Here is an 18,770-nt window from a genome sequence, read left to right as displayed (position 1 = left end):
TAATGTCCTTTAACGCTGTTTCATTCTCTATTCTACAAATACATAAGAAAACCAACTAGAGGATTAATGTGCTCATCCTTTGCATGACCACCAGTGGAAATTAAAAACTCTAGGTATATTAAATATTATAAGTGTACCTCAGCCAACGCAGAATTCCTGTACTGCACCGTGACACAAATGGAAGTTATGCAGTACTCCACAGAAGAGCCTTGTTAACAGGATAGTTTAGAAATTAAATTGTAGAGTGAAAAACAAAACAACTGCCTACATGGGGTGGAAGAGGGACTGTGATGTGAGGTGCTGCGAAGGTTCAACGCCTCAAACTCGTGCAGGAGGTTGAGGTTGGTACAATTGAAGATTGTGTACAGGGCACACCTCACAAAGTCAAAGATCGGCAGGCTGTTTGAGGGGTGGAGGATTTCTGTGAGCGATGTGGGAGGGGTCCCGCAAATCATGTTCATATGTTTTTGTCCTGCCCGAAGCTGGAAAGTTATTGACGGGAGGTGTTTAGCACTATCGCGGGGTTTTACATTTTGATGTGGAGCCCGGTCCCCTAGAAGCGATTTTCAGGGTGTTGGACCGGCCCAAGTTGCAGACGGGCGCAGGGGCAGACGTTTTAGTCTGTGTCTCGCTGATCGTTTGTAGGCCGATCTTGTTGGGGTGGAGGTCAGCTTCTCTGCCCTGTGCCTCTGCGTGGCGGTGGGACCTACTGGAGTTGGGGTTGTTCTGTTTTTTTTATCTTGCCTTGTATGGCGAAAATGATGAAAATATAGCAACTAAAAATATTTTTTTTTGAAAACTGCTCGCATGGATCTAATCGGAGGACAAGCATTCATAATACTTACTTCTAGGGTATCTGTGCGGTAAAATCATAGCCTTTGGTGGAAAGCTCCTTACAATGGTTATTTCCTACAAGTGAAGTTTGTATACAAATATCATGTCAAACGTATTTCGGTTATGAAATATCAATAAATTTTGAGGTTTTTTGCAAGAAAATAAGACTTGTGGAAGGAATGTGAGGACCTGGAATAAATCACAGCAACATAATGGAATTTGTCATTAAATCAGCAGCCAGATGAATTTCACAAATAAGTTGAACTTAAATGCACTTAATTTAGTTTATTTCAGTTTCAATAAGTAGAGGTATATTTTAGACCTAGTTGCCGGAGAGTCCTTCATCCTGATTGAGTATTTCCCCCTTTAAGTGTGTTACATATTACAGATAAATAAACGGAAATGTTGGAACAAACTGAGCTTCAGGTCACTTGGGTAGAATCAGGACTCCTAATAAAATATACAATTATCAAATTAAAATTCATTGAGCAAGCTGGAAATTCAGCAGCCAATGTTATATTGTAGTCATTGGTTACTCGGAGGATATCTAAGCCTTTAATTCTTTGGATGTACCGGGGGAAATCACAGCGAAAAATAACAGGCCAACTAGTTTAATCTGCAGCAGAGGAAGTGCTCATACCAATGTATGGTAACGGAGAGTTCAATGTGATGTGCTCAGTACAGTACCCCAGTCACTCAACAACATAACATTTATAAAGCACCTTTAATGTAATAAAATGACCTGAAGCACTTTACAGCACAGTAGCACAGTGGTTAGCATTGTTGTTTCACAGTGTCAGGGACCCGGGTTTGATTCCTGGCTTGGGTTACTCTCTGTGCGGAGTCTGCACGTTCTCCCCGTGTCTGCATGGGATTCCTCCGGGTGCTCTGGTTTCCTCCCACAAGTCCTGAAAGACGTACTTGTTAGGTGAATTGGACATTCTGAATTCTCCCTCAGTATACGTGAACAGGCTGAGAATTTCTGGTGCCACAATCAGCCACCAGGAAACATGAACTTGGGCACTGGACATTTGGAGACGGTGTTACTTTGCCAACCGCAGCCACTAGATGGCAGCAGCGGCTAAACAGTGAATCCCTGCCCGCTCAAAGTTTTTTTAAAAATTCCCACCCATTCTCGCAGCAATGCTTTCTTGGATGGTGGTACCGGACGATCACGCTTTATTTATTTTAACGTAACCACTACCGTTCTGGCTTCAAAATGTAAATGGAGTGTGCGGGGGTGACTGAGACGCGTCTTCACACTGGACGCTGGAGAGACTCTTACTTACACCCGTTTTAATTTGCAATCGGAGATCTCTTCAAGATATGGGTCTTCCTAATTATAGCCATGAAAAGTTTATGGACGAGGTAACCTTAAATTTAGAAAGTACTGGCAGTAACCCAGCAACCTTCATCTTAAAGGTCAAGTGAGGAGGTTTACCACTTACTTTCCTGCGAGGAAGTGTTAACTCCTTTTATGCTGTACATTCCTGCCCTGGATGCTACTTCCCAGCCCTGACCGAAGGTGGAGTGTTTCCACAAGAGATTAATTGATAAAAATAAAAGCTAGATTTAGGAAATTGATTCATGCGTTTTATTTTAAAACAACCCTGGTTGATAAGGCAGGATTGGGTATCGTTAATATTGTGGGTAAGCCTTCTTGCAGCCCCGTTCAACACGTATGGCTTGAACTAGTGATGGCACAGCGCCAGAAATGTTGGCAATATTCATTATTCCACATTCATTTATGCCAGTTTCCATATTAGGGGCGTTCGTCAGTTTACCTTGCCTCTGTCCCGCAGGAAAAGTTTTAATTCTGAACAAATTGGTTGTTGTTGGATGTGCCTGGGAACCGCGCTGTGCAATGGTGGTATGATTGTGTGTGTGGGGGGGGGGGGGGGGGGGGGCACTAGTCTCGAACCCACACTGTGAACCCCTGACTTCCAGCTCCCGGATTTCACTACGTCCCACTCTTGAACACAGACACATACATCGACCCTCATTTGGCCACAGTGGTAATTTACTGGGATAAATGCAGTGGTGAATAGGGGGACATGCTAAAGCCAGGAGATAGTGTTACCAGCGGTCCTGCAAGGCTCAGGCAGACAGCACAATTAGCCCCTTGTTGCACAGCACGTCGTCAGAAGCGAATGTCTCCAAGGCGTCCCTGGACTAAATGAAAAGAATCGCATCATTGTTGAGTGATAAGTTTTGTCGAGAGTGTGTTTACAGGGACTACATTTTTTCACATGATTAGTTTTGACAGTAGCTGCAACTTGTTTAAACAAAATCGCGTCTCTGGTGTGTCAAAAAAATGCCTCTATTTATGGGCCTGTACTTCGGGATGCACAGCGCTACTCTCGATTTTAACCTTTTGATGTGTTTTTGAAACACATGGAGAAATTAGAGTAATGGACCCAGGCCTGCTTCAAGGAGCCGAATGAAATGATTCGGAGGATGAAAGGTGAGGTCGTAAAACGTGACTCCGCTCAGAATTTAAAGAAACGTATCATTTAACCCATAACCTGGGTTATTTCCGAATTTAATTGTGAAATGTGTTGAACTTTGGCTAACAGGATTTGGAATGTCCGTGAATGCAACCAACTTTCACATTGCATCATGGGCTTAATTTACCTTTAGGCCCACTAATGTACAGTGAATGGGGAAATCACCCACTGCTTCTGTTGCACTGGGATTATCACCAGTGTATTGGGAGTGACGGTAGGCGCTCCAGCCATTTACTCCCGATGGCTACAGACCAACAGCCTTTCTCTGAATCGGACCCCCTTCCATTAAAGGGAAGGTTCTTTTTTGTTGGCGCCATTCCACAAATCCTTGTAACACCCAAGGCCATATCAACTCACTTCTGTGAGCGAAATACTCACACACAGCACACTGGACAGGAGATGGTGATCGAGGATAGTGTAGACCACTGTCAGGAGACCACGTAATAATTTAATAAGTAGAGGGAGACCCCCCCCCCCCCCCCCAAATCCCCATCATAACCTCATGTGATGTACAATTCGCTTCTTGCTCTGCTATCCCTAGGACTGGCGAATAAAGACTGGTCTCTCCGGCCACAGTGACAGATCAATGAACAAAGGTCAGGTGTGGCTCACAGCGACGGTTATATTAATAGTTTACCCCCAAGAGGGTACATGAAGCATTGTGATCTTCAACACCTCTACGATTGGCCAATAAAACGAACGCTGTACTCATGTCTCATTCAGGGCAGTGATCTGGGATGTGTCAGAAGTGGCAACTTGAATTGGAAAATTACCCAGAGCCTAGGATTCGGAGAGCATTCAAGAGATGGGGGGGGGGGGGGGGGGTAAAAGTGGAGAAGAGTGACCTTGCTAACAGAGATGTGGAGATGCCGGCGTTGGACTGGGGTGAGCACAGTACGAAGTCTTACAACACCAGAGGGCGTTGCTAACAGAGGGCGAGGAAGGTGAGCTTTGGCAGGGCTAAATGGAGGCGAAGGGGGGAGAAAGAAGGAAGTCTCACCATGGAGCATGCGTGAGCTGCGATTGGACGTCTAAAGATAGAATCACTACAGTGCAGCAGGAGGCCATTTGGCCCATCGTGCTGCACTCCCACCTCCCCCCCTTAAGTGTCCAAAGATTAGGGGGGGGGGAGGGGAGAGTGGGACTGGGTAGGGTGCTCTTTCACAGGGTTGGTGCGGATTCGAGGGGTCGAATGGCCTCCTCCTGCACGGTGGGGATTTCTATGGGACGGCTATGTTTTGGCCGACAATCAATTGGAGGACGTTCTTTCTTTACATTGGCAATTTTAAAAAGCTCTGCCACTTATTCCAGATTTGTTTGTCTTACTAAAGGGGCAATTTAGCGTGGCCAATCCGCCTACCCTGCAAAGCTTTGGGTTGTGGAAGTGGGACCCAGGCAGACAGGGGGAACTCGGAAAGGACGTTTAGTCCATCCAGCTTTAATGCCAGGTTGACAGCTGGAGACGGTAGCAACAGCCGCGGGAGGCGGTGAGGTAATGATGATACTCGGTGACACTGGCCAATGTGTGAAGAGAGCTGGCCCAGCAACTCTCGCACAACATCAGCAAAGGACAAAACAACAGGATGGTTGTCTGACACAATGCAGGGAGAGAGATATCAATACTGCTAGGAGAGAGAAAAGAAAATCAGTAAAGATCAGTATTCGCTTTCGATTCTGTTAACTGCATCCTTCCCACCAACCGGCCAGTAGGCAGCTTGAAGAAATCCCCACGGCTGAAATGACACCCCTTAGTAAAAAGGCGCCTTGTCCCTCGCCTCCTCGGGTTTCCTCCCCTATCAGTTTCACCGGGGGAGTCGCTGGAGTCCTTTTCCAAGAGACATCTCCACAGGGTCGCGGTTGCCATGGCTATTTATTCACACAAGGAAAATAGCTCCACAGTATTTGAGGAATGCAGCTGGCTGGGACCTAGATTTTGTGAAGGTCCATTCCCCAGATTCCCTACATTGCACAAACTAATGCCGTCAAGCCGAGCAGCAACAGGAATGTAAATACTCGGGACTCGTCTCCATTGGGAGTTACTGGGGAAAATAAACTTGTCTACCCGCTTGTGTGGGAAGATGGCAAGGCCCGAGTACTCGCTTTTTGGGGGGAGGGCTGGGGTGGAATGAATATGGTCCAACGTTGTATTTGATTAATCCGGGTTGTTTTAATGCCCTTGTGTCGAATAAACTAGGAAATAACTTTTTTAAAAATAAATGACTTTCCGCATGTCTAAACTGCCCGCAGAGGAAACGAGCGATATATTAAAGATATTTGGCAAAAGATCCACACTTTCCCCTCTATTATAATCCTCTAATGGAAAAAAGCAGCAGAGGGCTCCATCCATCTACCCACATAACTCCTGAAAACTCCATGTCAATTGAAAACTCGCACGTTCAGTTAACATAAAAACTATTTGTGTATGAATAAGAGTCAACACTGAAGCCCAACGCCTTAAGGTGCTTTCTCTGTCCCCGCCTCCAATTTCAGATTCCCCACCCCCAGCAAAACTGCTGTAAAGTCACCGCAACCCCCAGGGCCGAGAGCTATTCAAGGGATGGTGAAAGTTTTACTGCAAACATGCCGATCAGAAATAAAGGTTTCTCCCAGAGCTACCATTTCTGCTCTTCCCAAAACGTCTTGTGTTTGTCATCCTTGAGTATATTTACTTAATCTGTTGACGTTTCCTGATTAAATGTGATTAAAAAAAACGTACACAAGCCACCCAGGGAGCTGTTTTATAATTCATGTCAAACCAAATTTTATTAAGCAGGTCGATTTTTTTTAATGTTTGAGAATTCTCGACATGGTTTCAATAAATGATCCCATTTAAAATTAAACATCATCTCCTTCATGTAGCTGTAAAGTTCAAGTGATGCTTTCCCCTAGGTGTGACTGAATTCATAGTCATTCTGCGTCTGGGCCTGTTTAAAATGTAATACTTTCGAACTAATTTCCTCCAATCCAGGTAGAGTCGGTAAATTAAACTCTCAGGTTAACATTGCTTTTGTTAAACTTGATGAACTTGGGAGCGTATAAAACCCTAATATGTGCTGGCTTGCGATAGTGCTGACGGATGCCTTGGTCATTCGCAGGTCTGAGCCACAGGCATGGGTCTAACTGTCCCTCTCTTATCTTGATTGGCAGTCTAATGCTGGACCCGGGGGCATCTTTTCACTACTAATGTGCAGCCTTCCCAATTACATTTAAATTATCACTAATCTGCCATAAAATTATGTGTGCATTGGGCAGTTTCTTTTTATGTCGGGCAAACCGCTAAAAGAGAATAAAATGCCCTTTTATGAGCACACTTGCCTGAGCAACGCTCCCATCCCCGTTGATCTGCCTGCAACTATAGACCAGGCGATTGCCATGGAGCTTTTTCCCCCCTCCACAGCTTGTAGTCTATAATACTTGTCCATCGCTTCAATTAGGAGCAAAAAAGAGAGGGCTTTGCAATGCAATTGTCTTGCAAAGGAGAGAGCCTTAAATTGGGGGATTATACGAGCAGGACCACCTGTAGCGCATTCATGGGCATTTCTATATGTCCAGCCCTATGCCTTACTGTGTGCAGTCTGGCCGACAATACAGAAGGAGCTGTTTAAAAGACTGTTCTCCGTTCCCTTCAAGCTCACGAACTGTTACAACTCGTCCCCCGCACCACCCCCCCCAACCTCTCTCTCTCCCCCCCCCCCTCCTTTAAACGAGTTAAGACTCAAAAAACGTCTCTTTTAATTCATTTATAAAAAGGCACCATGCTGGCCGAGACTTGAAACAAGGGAAAGGAGGAACTGGAGTGGAAGAGGGTTTTTTTTGGGGGGGGGGGGGGGGGGCGGCGGTGTAACACTTCAAACTTGGAAACGAGACATCAAAGTTACTCCATTCAAAAGGCTCACTCCTACAGATTAACCCCATTGAATCGGACCTCGTTTATGAAATGATGTCCTCAGCCTCAGTGTTCCAGCCAGGTAGAAAGTTCAACAATTACCAAAACATTCTCGTAAACCAACATCCCTCCAGACTACCCGCCCGTGAATACGAATCTATCTAGCCCCCCGCCCCCCCAGAAAACATAATAAAAGAACATTTCCAAGCCTGTTCCAAACGTAATTAAATCAAAGTTGTTTTATTGTCAAAATAGAATAATTGTTTCAAATAATTTTGTCGCTCTAGCATAGGCGACCCCTAAAACTTTTTTTTATACAAAAAATTTACATACTCTGCATATACTTCAAAAACGCTTTTTGTTATGTACACAATTTACAGATGTGTTCATAGTACAAATAATTATATAAATACAACTTTGCAAAGAAACCCGTATTACATGGGGATACTAAAACAGGATTTTAAGGCAGGTCGGTGTACCCAGTGAAACCATTAAGATTTGTGATGTCAGGTACTCCATTTTGTCCCTCTCATTTAAATTTTCATAAAATGCCAACAAATGAAAATAAAAGAATTAACCCCTTGCATGAACAGTCTCTGGTGGTGGAGACACCACGATTTAAACAATGACTTCGAGAACCAAACACAAAAAATCCCTTTCCCCTCCCACGTTTGAGACTGAATGGATGTCCTGTGCATATAAATGTTGTTTAAGATTTAGAAGTATTAGCGCCAGGTACATTGTTCTGGCTAGTCCTTCACTTCTGACTAATGGATACCATTAGAAGTTCATTAACATTTTAACAAAAAAGGATGCTGGGTGAGAGAGAATCGTCACCCCCACGAAATAGACTGGGAGAAAGGGGGATTTGGTTGGAGGGGGTGAATCTTAGACTTGGGACAATGGCACTTGTTTGGGGTAAGACACAGAGCTGGCGGTGGCAGACCTCCAGGTCAGTCCGGTGCTGGCGTCGCTGTACATGGAGCCCCCTCCGCCACCGCCTGCGGCCCCCCCGGCCGCCGCCGCCCCTTTGCTGCTCCAGCAGCAGCGGGTGCAGAAGGCCCGCCACGACTCCAGCGTCTTGCCCGACCAGACCCAGACGCCCGAGGCGGTGCCCACCAGCAGGCCCATGAAGTACTTGAGCATGAAGACGGCGTAGTCGGGCCGCCGGCGCCGCTCGCCCGGGCACGAGCAGTTGTGGCCCAGCTCCCAGTGCGGCCGGTTGTGCTGCTCGTAGAAGTGGCAGGCCACCACCACGGCGGCGGGCACGGCGTAGAGCACGGCGAAGACGCCCAGGCGCAGCATCAGCTTCTCCAGCGGCTGCGTCTTGGCGCCGCCCTGCTTGATGACCCGGCGGATGCGGAAGAGCGACACGAAGCCGGCCAGCAGGAAGACGCTGCCCACGCACAGGTAGATGAGCAGCGGCGCCAGGACGAAGCCGCGCAGGTTGGCCACGCTCTGGTTGCCCACGTAGCAGATGCCGGCCACCGGGTCGCCGTCCACCGAGCTGAGCGCCAGCACGGCGATGGACTTGAGGCTGGGCAGCAACCAGGCGGCCAGGTGGAAGTACTGCGAGTAGCCGGCGATGGCCTCCTGGCCCCACTTCATGGCGGCGGCCAGGAACCAGGTGAGGGAGAGGATGACCCACCACAGCGAGCTGGCCATGCCGAAGAAGTAGACGAGCAGGAAGACCAGCGTGCACAGCGCGGGCCCCGTGGTCTGGTAGTGGACGTGCTGCGCCTGCGCGGGGAGCGGCGGCGCGGGCGCGCGGGTGCACGCCACGCGCTCGTGGCCGGCCGCCAGGCGCACCAGGTAGCCGGCCGACACGAAGAGGTAGCAGGCGGCCAGGAAGACGATGGGCCGCTCGGGGTAAGGGAAGCGGCCCACGTCGATGAGGAAGGTGGCCACGGTGGCCAGCGTGGAGAGGAAGCACAGCACCGACCACAGGCCGATCCAGAAGGCGGTGAAGCTGCGCTCGTCCGCCGTGAAGTAGGGGTCGTGGCAGGGCACGGCGCAGTTGCTGACCCGGCCCGTCCGCACGCGGTTGTAGAGCGGGTGCCGCTCGCTCTGCAGCCGCACCATGGGCGCCCGGCACTGGCAGGCGGCCTGGCAGGGGGCGCCCGGCGCAGGCGGCAGCGGGAGACGCGGCGGGGCCGGCGCCGGCCGCCTCTTCTTGTCCGGCCGTCCGCTGGGCTGCGGGAAGAGCGGCGAGGCCGTGCTCACCTCGGTGCGGTTGTAGTCCATACACAGCGTGTCGGGCTGGCCCTGCCGGGGCAGCCGCTCGCACTTCATCCGGTCCGGCCAGGCGAAGCCGTACTGCCGCATGAGGGGGGCGCAGCCGGCCTTGGCCCGCTCACACACGCTCCGGCACGGCGGCAGCGGCTTCTTGTAGTCCTCCAGGCAGATAGGGGTGTACATGCTGCACAGGAAGAAGCGCAGGTCTGCCGAGCACTGGATCTCCACCAGTGGCCAGAACTGATGCACCTCCAGGCCGGCCTCGTCCTGCGAGTCGTGGTTGAACTGGTTGGGCATGTAGGTATAGTTGTAGCCGATGCCTTTGCACAGAGGCACGCTGATCTCCTGGCAGTGCAGCTCCTTAACGGCGCCTCCACTCGACCTCCGCAGCAGAGCCAGGGCGATGAGCAGGTACAGCAGCTCCAGCAGGTACCACTCCATATTGCAGCCCCTCGCCTCGCTTCGTTTCCCCCCTCCAGTCTCTTTATTTTGCTGTCGTCCCTTCTGGTGTAGAAACGCCAAGGTAAATCCTTTACATCCACAGAAAAAAAAGTGCAAATGGTCGTCTTCCCCACCCTCGTCCTGTCCTAGTTCCGAGTCTCAGAACATGACGATCAGATTTTGAACAGCAAACACATTTCGACTTGGCACAGGGCTGCCTGCAGTCCACCACTTCATGTAGAGGCAAAACAGGAGGAGCAATTAAACATTAGCCCCCCCCTCCCCCCGAAGACGTGCGATCAAGATGGCTGTGCAAAATAAAAATACACTGGAACTTGTCTTCTTCCTTTTTGAATAAAAATCAGAAACTTCACACAGTCCCTCTCCAAACTTTTTCTGTTGTTTCTTGCATGGGAGCCTCGAATTCCCCAGCCCCGTAAGTTAAAGCGGCGCTGTAGCTGGTATCTTGGAAGGTGGATCTCTGCGGACAGTTCTGGGCTTTTGCCTCCCTCACTCCTGCAACCACAAGGGGAGAGCTGGTGTTTGGGGGGGGGAGGGGGGGGGGGGGTGAAATATCTCTCCAGGACTGAATTTCAGCGCCGCGCTGCCATTAAATGCTCACCGAGTGCCTAGAACCTATCACTGTTGTATATTTATAATGTGAGAGAGGCCAAATCCCACCCCCTCTAGCCCCGGGTTACCAATCGCACGGTGACATTGGCTGGTGGGTGGGGGGCCCTAGCCTCAGTCAATCCCTTCTCGCTGAAAAAAAATCCCACAGTGACAGCTTCCAGAAGGGCTGGGAGTTTAGCAGGTTAATTTTCGCTTGTTAGTTCCTCCGCGGGGGGTTGCCTTACAAGCTCCCTCCTCCTCGACCAGGAGTTGTTTGGTTTTTTTTTCTTAAGTGTGTTTTGAGTTTCATTCGCTGCTGGCCAGGGACTCACGCGGAGGCTGCAAATTGCTGCATTTCTAGAACCAGAACTCCGAAGTTTGTTAACGGCATTGTTTTTGCCCCCAAGAACAAAATATGCTCCGGCAAGGGCAAAGTATTTCCTGGTTTCTAACAAAATGTAGGTGCTGGGGTTTTGTTAGTTTCTTTCTGTGGGGTGGGGTGTAGGGAGGGAAACATTAAGGACATAGAGGAGGCGATCGCAAGTGAATGATCACTGACCCAACATATGGGGCGTGTGTGTCTCCTCGCGTTGCAACTGAGTTTAAAAAGTCGCAAGAGTTAAGACACTGGTCGAGCAAACTGCATCAAGTTCAAAGATTGCACACCTGCCCCTTTCCTAATTTTAGCATTTCGTTTGACCTCAACGCTGTTCGGACCATGAATCGAACTCAATAAAAATAATATCTTACGGATGCTGGCGGTTTATTTTCTCGCTAGATATGTGAAAGTGCAAAAGTTTCAGTGTCATAAATCTCATAGAGTTGGGATGGGTCTTCAACGACCATCCGAATGTGACGTTCATATCCGTTTACACTATCCCAATTCTCGGTGTATGGGCAATAATATAGGTGCTATCTATTTCTCCGCAACAAAAAAACCTGCTGTTATTCCCACAAAACTGTTCCAGCCTGCAGCCTCGAGAGTCTTGCTATAGTAGTAGAGTTTTGTCTTGTTCTAGTAGTAGAGTTTTGTCTTGTTCTTGTAGTAGAGTTTTGCCTTGTTATAGTAGTAGAGTTTTGTCTTGTTATAGTAGTAGAGTTTTGTTTTGTTATAGTAGTAGAGTTTTGTCTTGTAGTATTAGAGTTTTGTCTTGTTAGAGTATTAGAGTGTTGCAGGCAAGCTAATAAACATGTTTGAGTGTAAATATAATCGAAGGCTGGGTAACCTGAATGCTTAACTCCACCCCATGTGTTCAGCGTTTTAAAAATATGTTTTTTTGTTGTTGGCTGGAGACGGGACTTTTTATCGTTAGGACTGCACCTCCACCCATTAATTCCAAACTCCACTGGGAAATTCCACATAATATTACATTCTCACAGAAATATTGCTGAGACAAATCAAATATGAACGTTTTCAAATTCGTGTTAAAATGTGCGGTATGATTCCTTCCCCCATGATTAATGGGAATCACGCTGTTCAGGCACATTACTACCCAGCGAGTAACATTAGTCACAGCTCGGGAATAGCACAGGGATTTACAGGGCTTGACCAAATGAATAATCTGGTTTCTGTGTTGCGCCGACAACCTTCATCTTTACAGCAATTCATTTGAACAAATACATATTTTCAGAATAATCTGGTTACTTTTAATGCAAAGGGCATTCCCAGGTGAATATTAGCCCCTGTCCTATTTAATGAAGGACCAGGTTGCCAAAATACAGTCGAGTGATAGTATGTGGAACTGTGCTGGAAGAGATGGTTCTGTTATAAGCATTGCTTCTTGGCGGGGATTAAGCAGACAGACCCAGCCCCACCTACTTTATGGATCTCCCGTCACGTTCTGGGTTCAGTGCCACATTCCGAAAAGTCAATTGACGATTTATTTTGGAGTCAAGGTCCTCCCGTTTTACAGTTAGGTCACATCAGCATCAGGTTGTTACAAATGCATTGTGTTAGCCGGGTGGAATCGCCTGGATACCGTCAGGTGTTCTTCAAGCGAACTGAAAGGGGTTTGCTTTCCAGTGCGAGCTCTGGTCAGAGTTAACACTTCATCCGCATTCGAAAATAAATAGCAAAATGAGGGTCGTGGGGATAATTCTCAATTTCGTTTGTATTGATTGTGACCAGCAAGCAGACAATGACCCAGCTCAGAACGCCCCAACTTCTATTCATGGTCTGGACTGAGGTAGCTTGGATCAGGCCGTGCTCAACATTTGGCCCTTGTGTTTGGAGAGGGGATGACCCTTGATTGCCGCACTGTGAATCACACTTTAGATGCCAGTTTATGATAGGATTGGGCTCAGTTAAGCCCCCCCCCCCCTCAACTGTTCACAAAGCCTCACATGCCACTTTCATGAGGGTACGGAAACATTTGGAAAGGGAAGGAATTGGTGCTCAGGTGAACATTAGGGCTTTTCACAGTAACTTCATTGCAGTGTTAATGTAAGCTTGTGGCACTAATACAGGTTATTATTATAGTTGTCTCCACACTGTCCCAATGGGCTGCATAAGCCCGGCTTCAGGAAAATCCCTCACACTGGTGGAGTGACATTAAACCGGCAGTTCTATATCACTATAGAACTCTATAGAAACAGATAACTCAGCAAAATAAATTAATAAGTAGTAGGATTAACATATAGGGCTGGATTCTCCGATTTTGAGGCCATGTCCAGAGGAAGTGTACTTTTATGGCGAAAAAGCTGGCTCCACCCCCGCACTGATGCTCAGACCGGTGAGGGGCTAGCAGCTGCGCTACGTAAAATGCACAGCCTTCCCGATATAAATGCCTGGAGAATTGCTGGGTCTGTGGCCGCATATGTGCACGGTGACGACCTGCAGTGGTCATGCCATAGAACATGGTGCTGGCCGCACGGGGACCCAACTTTTGGATAGTTTCCTCTTGCCACGCCCCAACAGACACCCCAGCCCCCACTGAAACTCCCTCGGCCAGCAGCAGGGCTCCCCCTGACTAGCAGAGCTGGACACAGTCCGCAGCCGCCACGCTGAGTTCACAAAAACTGAGAGCACACGTGTTCCGCGCATTTAGGAACTCAGCCCATCGGGGGAGGGCGTCGCAGGTAACGTCCTGAGGCCATCCCGACGGCGTGCAGCGTACTCCTTGATGACGCTGTTTTGGAGGGGGCAGAGCATCCAAAAGCAGGGGCCGCCCCCGAATAGGTCGTAAACATGAATTCTCCGCCTGAGCGCCGATTAGGATATCGGTGTCGGGCAACGGAGAATCCTGCCCATAGTTTCTTATCCTAGCTCTACTGCAGCTACCTGCATACAGGAAGATCCTACAAACAGTCATGAGATGAATGTTTAGTAATTCCATGTTGGTTAAATGTAGAAGGTTGGTCACCTCATGCGGAACTACCTGCATTATCTTCCACTGTCCATAGGCTGAATGACATCTGCCTATTAAAACAGACAGGACTTGACTTTAACATTTCATCCAACGGCAAAATCCAGGACAGTGATTTTTGTATTGCACCGAATAACAGTCTGGAATATATGCTCAGATCCTTGAGGGAGCTTTCAACCCACATCCTCTGTAACTCAGTCTTGAGAGTGCAGAATCAACTTAATCAAGCTGATACCATTACTTGATGAGTAAATTAGGTGATTCTGCCGGCATTTGGTACCACAGATAACCCAAAAATAAGTGTCATTAGAATATAGAGGGCTTCATCGAAAGTGGCCATTGAATCTGAGCCAATCACCAAATCTAAGTGACAAATAAATAGTCAAAGAATAAAATATTAAAAATAATGGGAATTGTTACGATGCCAGGAGATGTTGTAACTGGACGGGAAGATCCCAGAATGGAACCTTGGATCAAAAGGCAATAACTTTTCCTTTTTTTAAAAATTAAACGTGGAGGAAGAGTCCTTGGACTGTTAATTAGTTTTAACAACAAGGAAAAAAACATTTAATAAACATGAAAGTTTGATTATTATACAATACTCCATTACTGTACCTTATCTTAACATTTACAACAGATTTTAAGATTAACATGGATTACAAAGTACATCTTAAGGTTTCATTAACACACAAAGTCCATTGTAAGCACACAAGATGACTGTGGTAAGACACACTCCTCTCTGACCCTCAGTAAATGTCTGGAATTTTGCTCAAATCCCCCAGATGATTTTTATACCATGGGCCACCTTGTCGAATTGAACTCTGGTTTTCACGAGTGATTTCAAATTTTCTTTTCAAAAGGCATACTTTCAAATTTTCATTTAAATTATGCTTTCCCTCCGCTGGTTCCATCAAGGTTTTGCTTCCAGATTTATACTTCTCCCTTCAGGTTCCCTTTGTCTTAAAGTTTTTTACACAAACTCCGAGGTCCAGCCACCGATTTCCACAATTATATCAAATAATCTCTCAAACTGTAGTTATTTCTCACAAATCTTAGCATTATTGCAGATGTTTTCTATCCACTCATGATCTAATGCCTTTTCAATTCTCTGATTTTACTGAAAAGTTACCTGTTCTGATTCCCGTTATCCTTTGTTCTGTTAACTCCAAACCTTTGGAAACTACTCTTCATGTCTCGAGTTTGCTCAGCGAGCTGGACTTTAGATTTTCGGCATGTGTTCTCTTAACCATTAGTCCATAGTATGGGGTATCTTCCAACAAGGCCAAGTCAGATTTTCCCTCTTTAGCCTTCTAAAATCAATTGCTTCTAGCAGAGCTGTGAAAGCCGCCTTCCCTCTCATTACCTGTCTCCAACTGCAATCAAATTAGCTAAACTAAAACTTAAACGCTTCTCTACCTTACAAGGTCCCAGTTGCTAAGCAACCACTGCTGGTTTATTTACTCTTCACACCATAGTCCTCTCTGAGCACAACAAAATCACAGTTGGAGTTGAAGCCAACCTCAGCCCCCTCTCCTCACACACACAAAAATACCTGTGACCAGCATGAATCTAACAATACCTTTTAATTACACCTTATTTCTAATGTTTACCAATACAAATACAAATCCCTTTAAACTACCTTTGTTTCGCTAACAGAATTAGCAGGGGAATGAGATATGAGTAGAGAGTTCTTGACAAAGGTTGGTGCCTGTACAGACACAAAGCATTGTGCATTCATCTTCAATGTTGAAACTGCTATTCTATGTAAAAATCTAAATGTTTCATTATATCTGTTCACATTGGGGTCATGAAGAAAAGCTTAAGGGCAGAACACCAAATAGTTTTGACACATTTTAGAACATAGAACATTGAACATAGAAAATACAGCACAGAACAGGCCCTTCGGCCCACGATGTTGTGCCGAACCTTTGTCCTAGATTAATCATAGATTATCATTGAATTTACAGTGCTGAAGGAGGCCATTCGGCCCTTTGAGTCTGCACCAGCTCTTGGAAAGAGCACCCTACCCAAACTCAACACCTCCACCCAACACCAAGGGCAATTTGGACATTAAGGGCAATTTATCATTGGCCAATTCACCTAACCCGCACATCTTTGGACTGTGGGAGTTAACTTTGTTAATTTTGTTAACTTTGAAAGTGAGTTGCAATACTGTACGACATTATCCATAGGTTAACCAAGTGTGCCTGACATTAATGGGCAGGGCAAGAAAATAGGGAGGTGGGGGTAACAATGAATCATTGTTGAGTGTGTCTTCAGCAAGCTGCCCATATCACTCAATTTAACATGAACCAGTTCGGCAACATTAGTTGTGGTTCAGTGGTATTGCTCTCACCTTTAAGTCAGAAGTTTGAGTCCCACTTATGAAGTTCGGGCACAAAAGCTACTGATACTCGAACACAGTACAGAGGGAGTGCTGCACTGTTGGAGTTGTTATCTTTTGGTGACATTAAATTGAGACCTCATTGCCCTCTTAGGTTGTCATAAAAGATCCTGGGGCATTATTTCGAAGAGCAGTGGAGTTCAATATTCAAGATGTCAATGTTTACATATTTTCTCTCAATATTTACTCCTCACTCAACTAAAACAGGTTATCTAGTCATTAACGCACTGTTGCTCATGGGACCACATTGTGTGCAAAATTGGCGGATCGGTTTCCCTCATTACAGCAGTGACTGCATTTCAAAAGTACTTAATTGACTGAAACGCCTTGGGATATCCGACGGTCATGAACAATGCGATAGAAATGCTACAATCAAGTATGTCCTAATTCGAGATATTGCCGAGATTGGAACAAGAACAATCAAGAATTATGTTTGCATGTGGTGAAAATTCCAGACTGAAGATTTTGAAAGTAGCAATTTAAAAAAATAATAGATCAATAGCCATTGTTCCCCCATTTTCTTCGGCAGCAGTTGATGGTAATGACTCTGCTTTTGCTACTTTCTGCTTCTCTCGGCACATATTTTGTTTCTTTTATTGTACCGGTGCTGTCCTGGCTTGCATCATCGTGTCACTGAATGTCATCTGGCCTTCACCCTATCACAGACCATGGGCTGCATTCTCCGATCCTGCGGCTATGTCCGCAGGATCCGTCTGGTCTTACGAACAGAAAGTCGGCGCCGCCCCCGCACCAATCCTCCGTCCGGTGGGGACTAGCAGCCGCACAGCGTAAAGCCACCGGCTTTTCCTGCAGATACGGTCCGGAGAATGGCCAGGTCCGCGGTCGCACAGGCGTATGGTGGCGGCTGCCCGCGGACCCGGCCTGCCAAAAACTGCCCCCCTGTAACCAGCCTCGCCACCCCCGGGCCACCCTCCACCAGCCCCCGCTGAAGCACCCCCCCCCCACCCCCCGCCAGCGGGACGGCTCCCCCCCGACTGTGGTGGCGCTGGACACAGTCCGCAGCTGTCACGCGGGGTCCCTGAACGGTGTGAGCACACGCGAGCGACGCTGTCGGGGAGCATCAGGGGAGGGCCTCAGGTGACGTTTTTGAGGGGGTGGAGCATCACAAAAACGGCGCTGCCCCCGATTCTGATGTAAACAGAGATTCTCCGGCCGATTACCGAACGCGATTTCGGCGTCGGCGATCGGAGAATCCAGTTCTTTTCTCCCCTTCCCCTGCTTTTGTGATTTCTTAAGACCTGTTGTACCTCTAACTTTTTCCAGTTATGATGATGAAAATACATTGACATTGGAAAAGTCAACTCTCTACAGATACTGCTTGATCTGTTGAGCACTTACAGTATTTTCTGTTTTTCGCTTCTAGATTTCCTGAATCGGCAGTATTTTGCCTTTGGAAATAGATCCGTTTTACTGTTTAAGAGGATAGACTGGACTTTCTGCTTGAGTGGGATCACAGCTTGTCGAATGGTGAAGCACAGCTTGTGTCTGCCTGCTGAGATGACAGCTAACCTTGCTAAGTTCCCGGCATTAAACAAAATTTACATGATTATTGCTAACTGCAGAATGTCAGTCACCATTAACTTGCTATTCGAGGGGCAGAAACCTGTCTGCTGCTAAAGGATTTAAAGGTCAGCAGCAGCAGCTTAAAGGGGCAACGGCAACAAAACATGTTTTAGCAGGACAGCTTATTTAGTTATTTAGCAGACCTCGGGTGATTATACGGCCTTGCAGCAGGGCCAAAAGCCTACAAGTTGGTCAAAAAAGTAGTGACTCCACGACGTAAGCCAGATGAGATCTGCACTATTAAGAGTTTGCATTAGAGAGGTAATAACACAAAAGAAGACAGCACAGCAACAATGGCAGGCAGTGTCCAGGACAGTGAATACTAACAGAACCTCTCGGGGCAACTGTTCAGAGCAATTCAATGTCTCCAGCAGAGGAAAGGAGTCCGCAGCATGTTGTAGGGATGCACTGCACAAAATCTGTCAGCCACTTACAGTGATCTGTTGTTAAGGCGAGAAAATTGCTTATCATCAATGCCCAGGAGGCATCACAGTAGTCTTTCTACTACCAGCTTTCACCTGGAAGTGTCCTTCCTCTCATTGCTTCACACGCAACCACCACAATAAAGACTCACATGGATTCTAATTGCATGGTGCATGCGCCTGTCAACACCCATCATTTCCTTCTCGCTGACACCTGGATTTTATAGCTCCTTGTGGTAAAAGCTTTGCTTTTCCCATTCCTTTTCCAAGAAGAAGGCAGACGATGAGAAATACACCATGGCCTCGTGGCGCTCGAGTGAGAGCGTGACGAGGCCGGTGAATAGCGGGAGAGGCCAAACAACGAGAACTGTGCCAGGCGCCAAATGGTTTGTGATGCAACCGGCCCGCTCCCGTAGGTGAAATCGGGATCCTGCCGTAGCACGGCAAGAAGCCAATAATCACAATTTAAGCCCTATTTCC

At 47.2% G+C, this 18,770-nt stretch overlaps 1 protein-coding gene and 1 long non-coding RNA gene across 2 annotated transcripts; one reads left to right on the top strand and one right to left on the bottom strand.

Moving 5' to 3' along the window:
• Nucleotides 1-2,979: 2,979 nt before the first annotated feature.
• LOC140424832 (uncharacterized) lies at nucleotides 2,980-18,453 on the top strand. Its single transcript, XR_011947701.1, has 2 exons — nucleotides 2,980-3,298; nucleotides 17,669-18,453. It is a non-coding gene; the product is annotated as an uncharacterized lncRNA (long non-coding RNA).
• Nucleotides 7,452-10,484, bottom strand: LOC140424831 (frizzled-8-like). Its single transcript, XM_072508308.1, has one exon. The coding sequence runs from the start codon at nucleotides 9,901-9,903 to the stop codon at nucleotides 8,116-8,118; it is 1,788 nt and encodes a 595-aa protein (XP_072364409.1). The 5' UTR covers nucleotides 9,904-10,484; the 3' UTR covers nucleotides 7,452-8,115.
• Nucleotides 18,454-18,770: the final 317 nt, after the last annotated feature.

This window comes from Scyliorhinus torazame, chromosome 6 (assembly GCF_047496885.1).
Source record: "Scyliorhinus torazame isolate Kashiwa2021f chromosome 6, sScyTor2.1, whole genome shotgun sequence".
Classification (NCBI taxonomy): Eukaryota; Metazoa; Chordata; class Chondrichthyes; order Carcharhiniformes; family Scyliorhinidae; genus Scyliorhinus; species Scyliorhinus torazame.
This window is presented reverse-complemented; position numbering and strand designations above follow the sequence as displayed.

What these genes read in the sequence shown, in the direction of transcription:
- LOC140424831 (XM_072508308.1), bottom strand. Translation starts at nt 9,903, where the DNA reads ATGGAGTGGTACCTGCTGGAGCTGCTGTACCTGCTCATCGCCCTGGCT.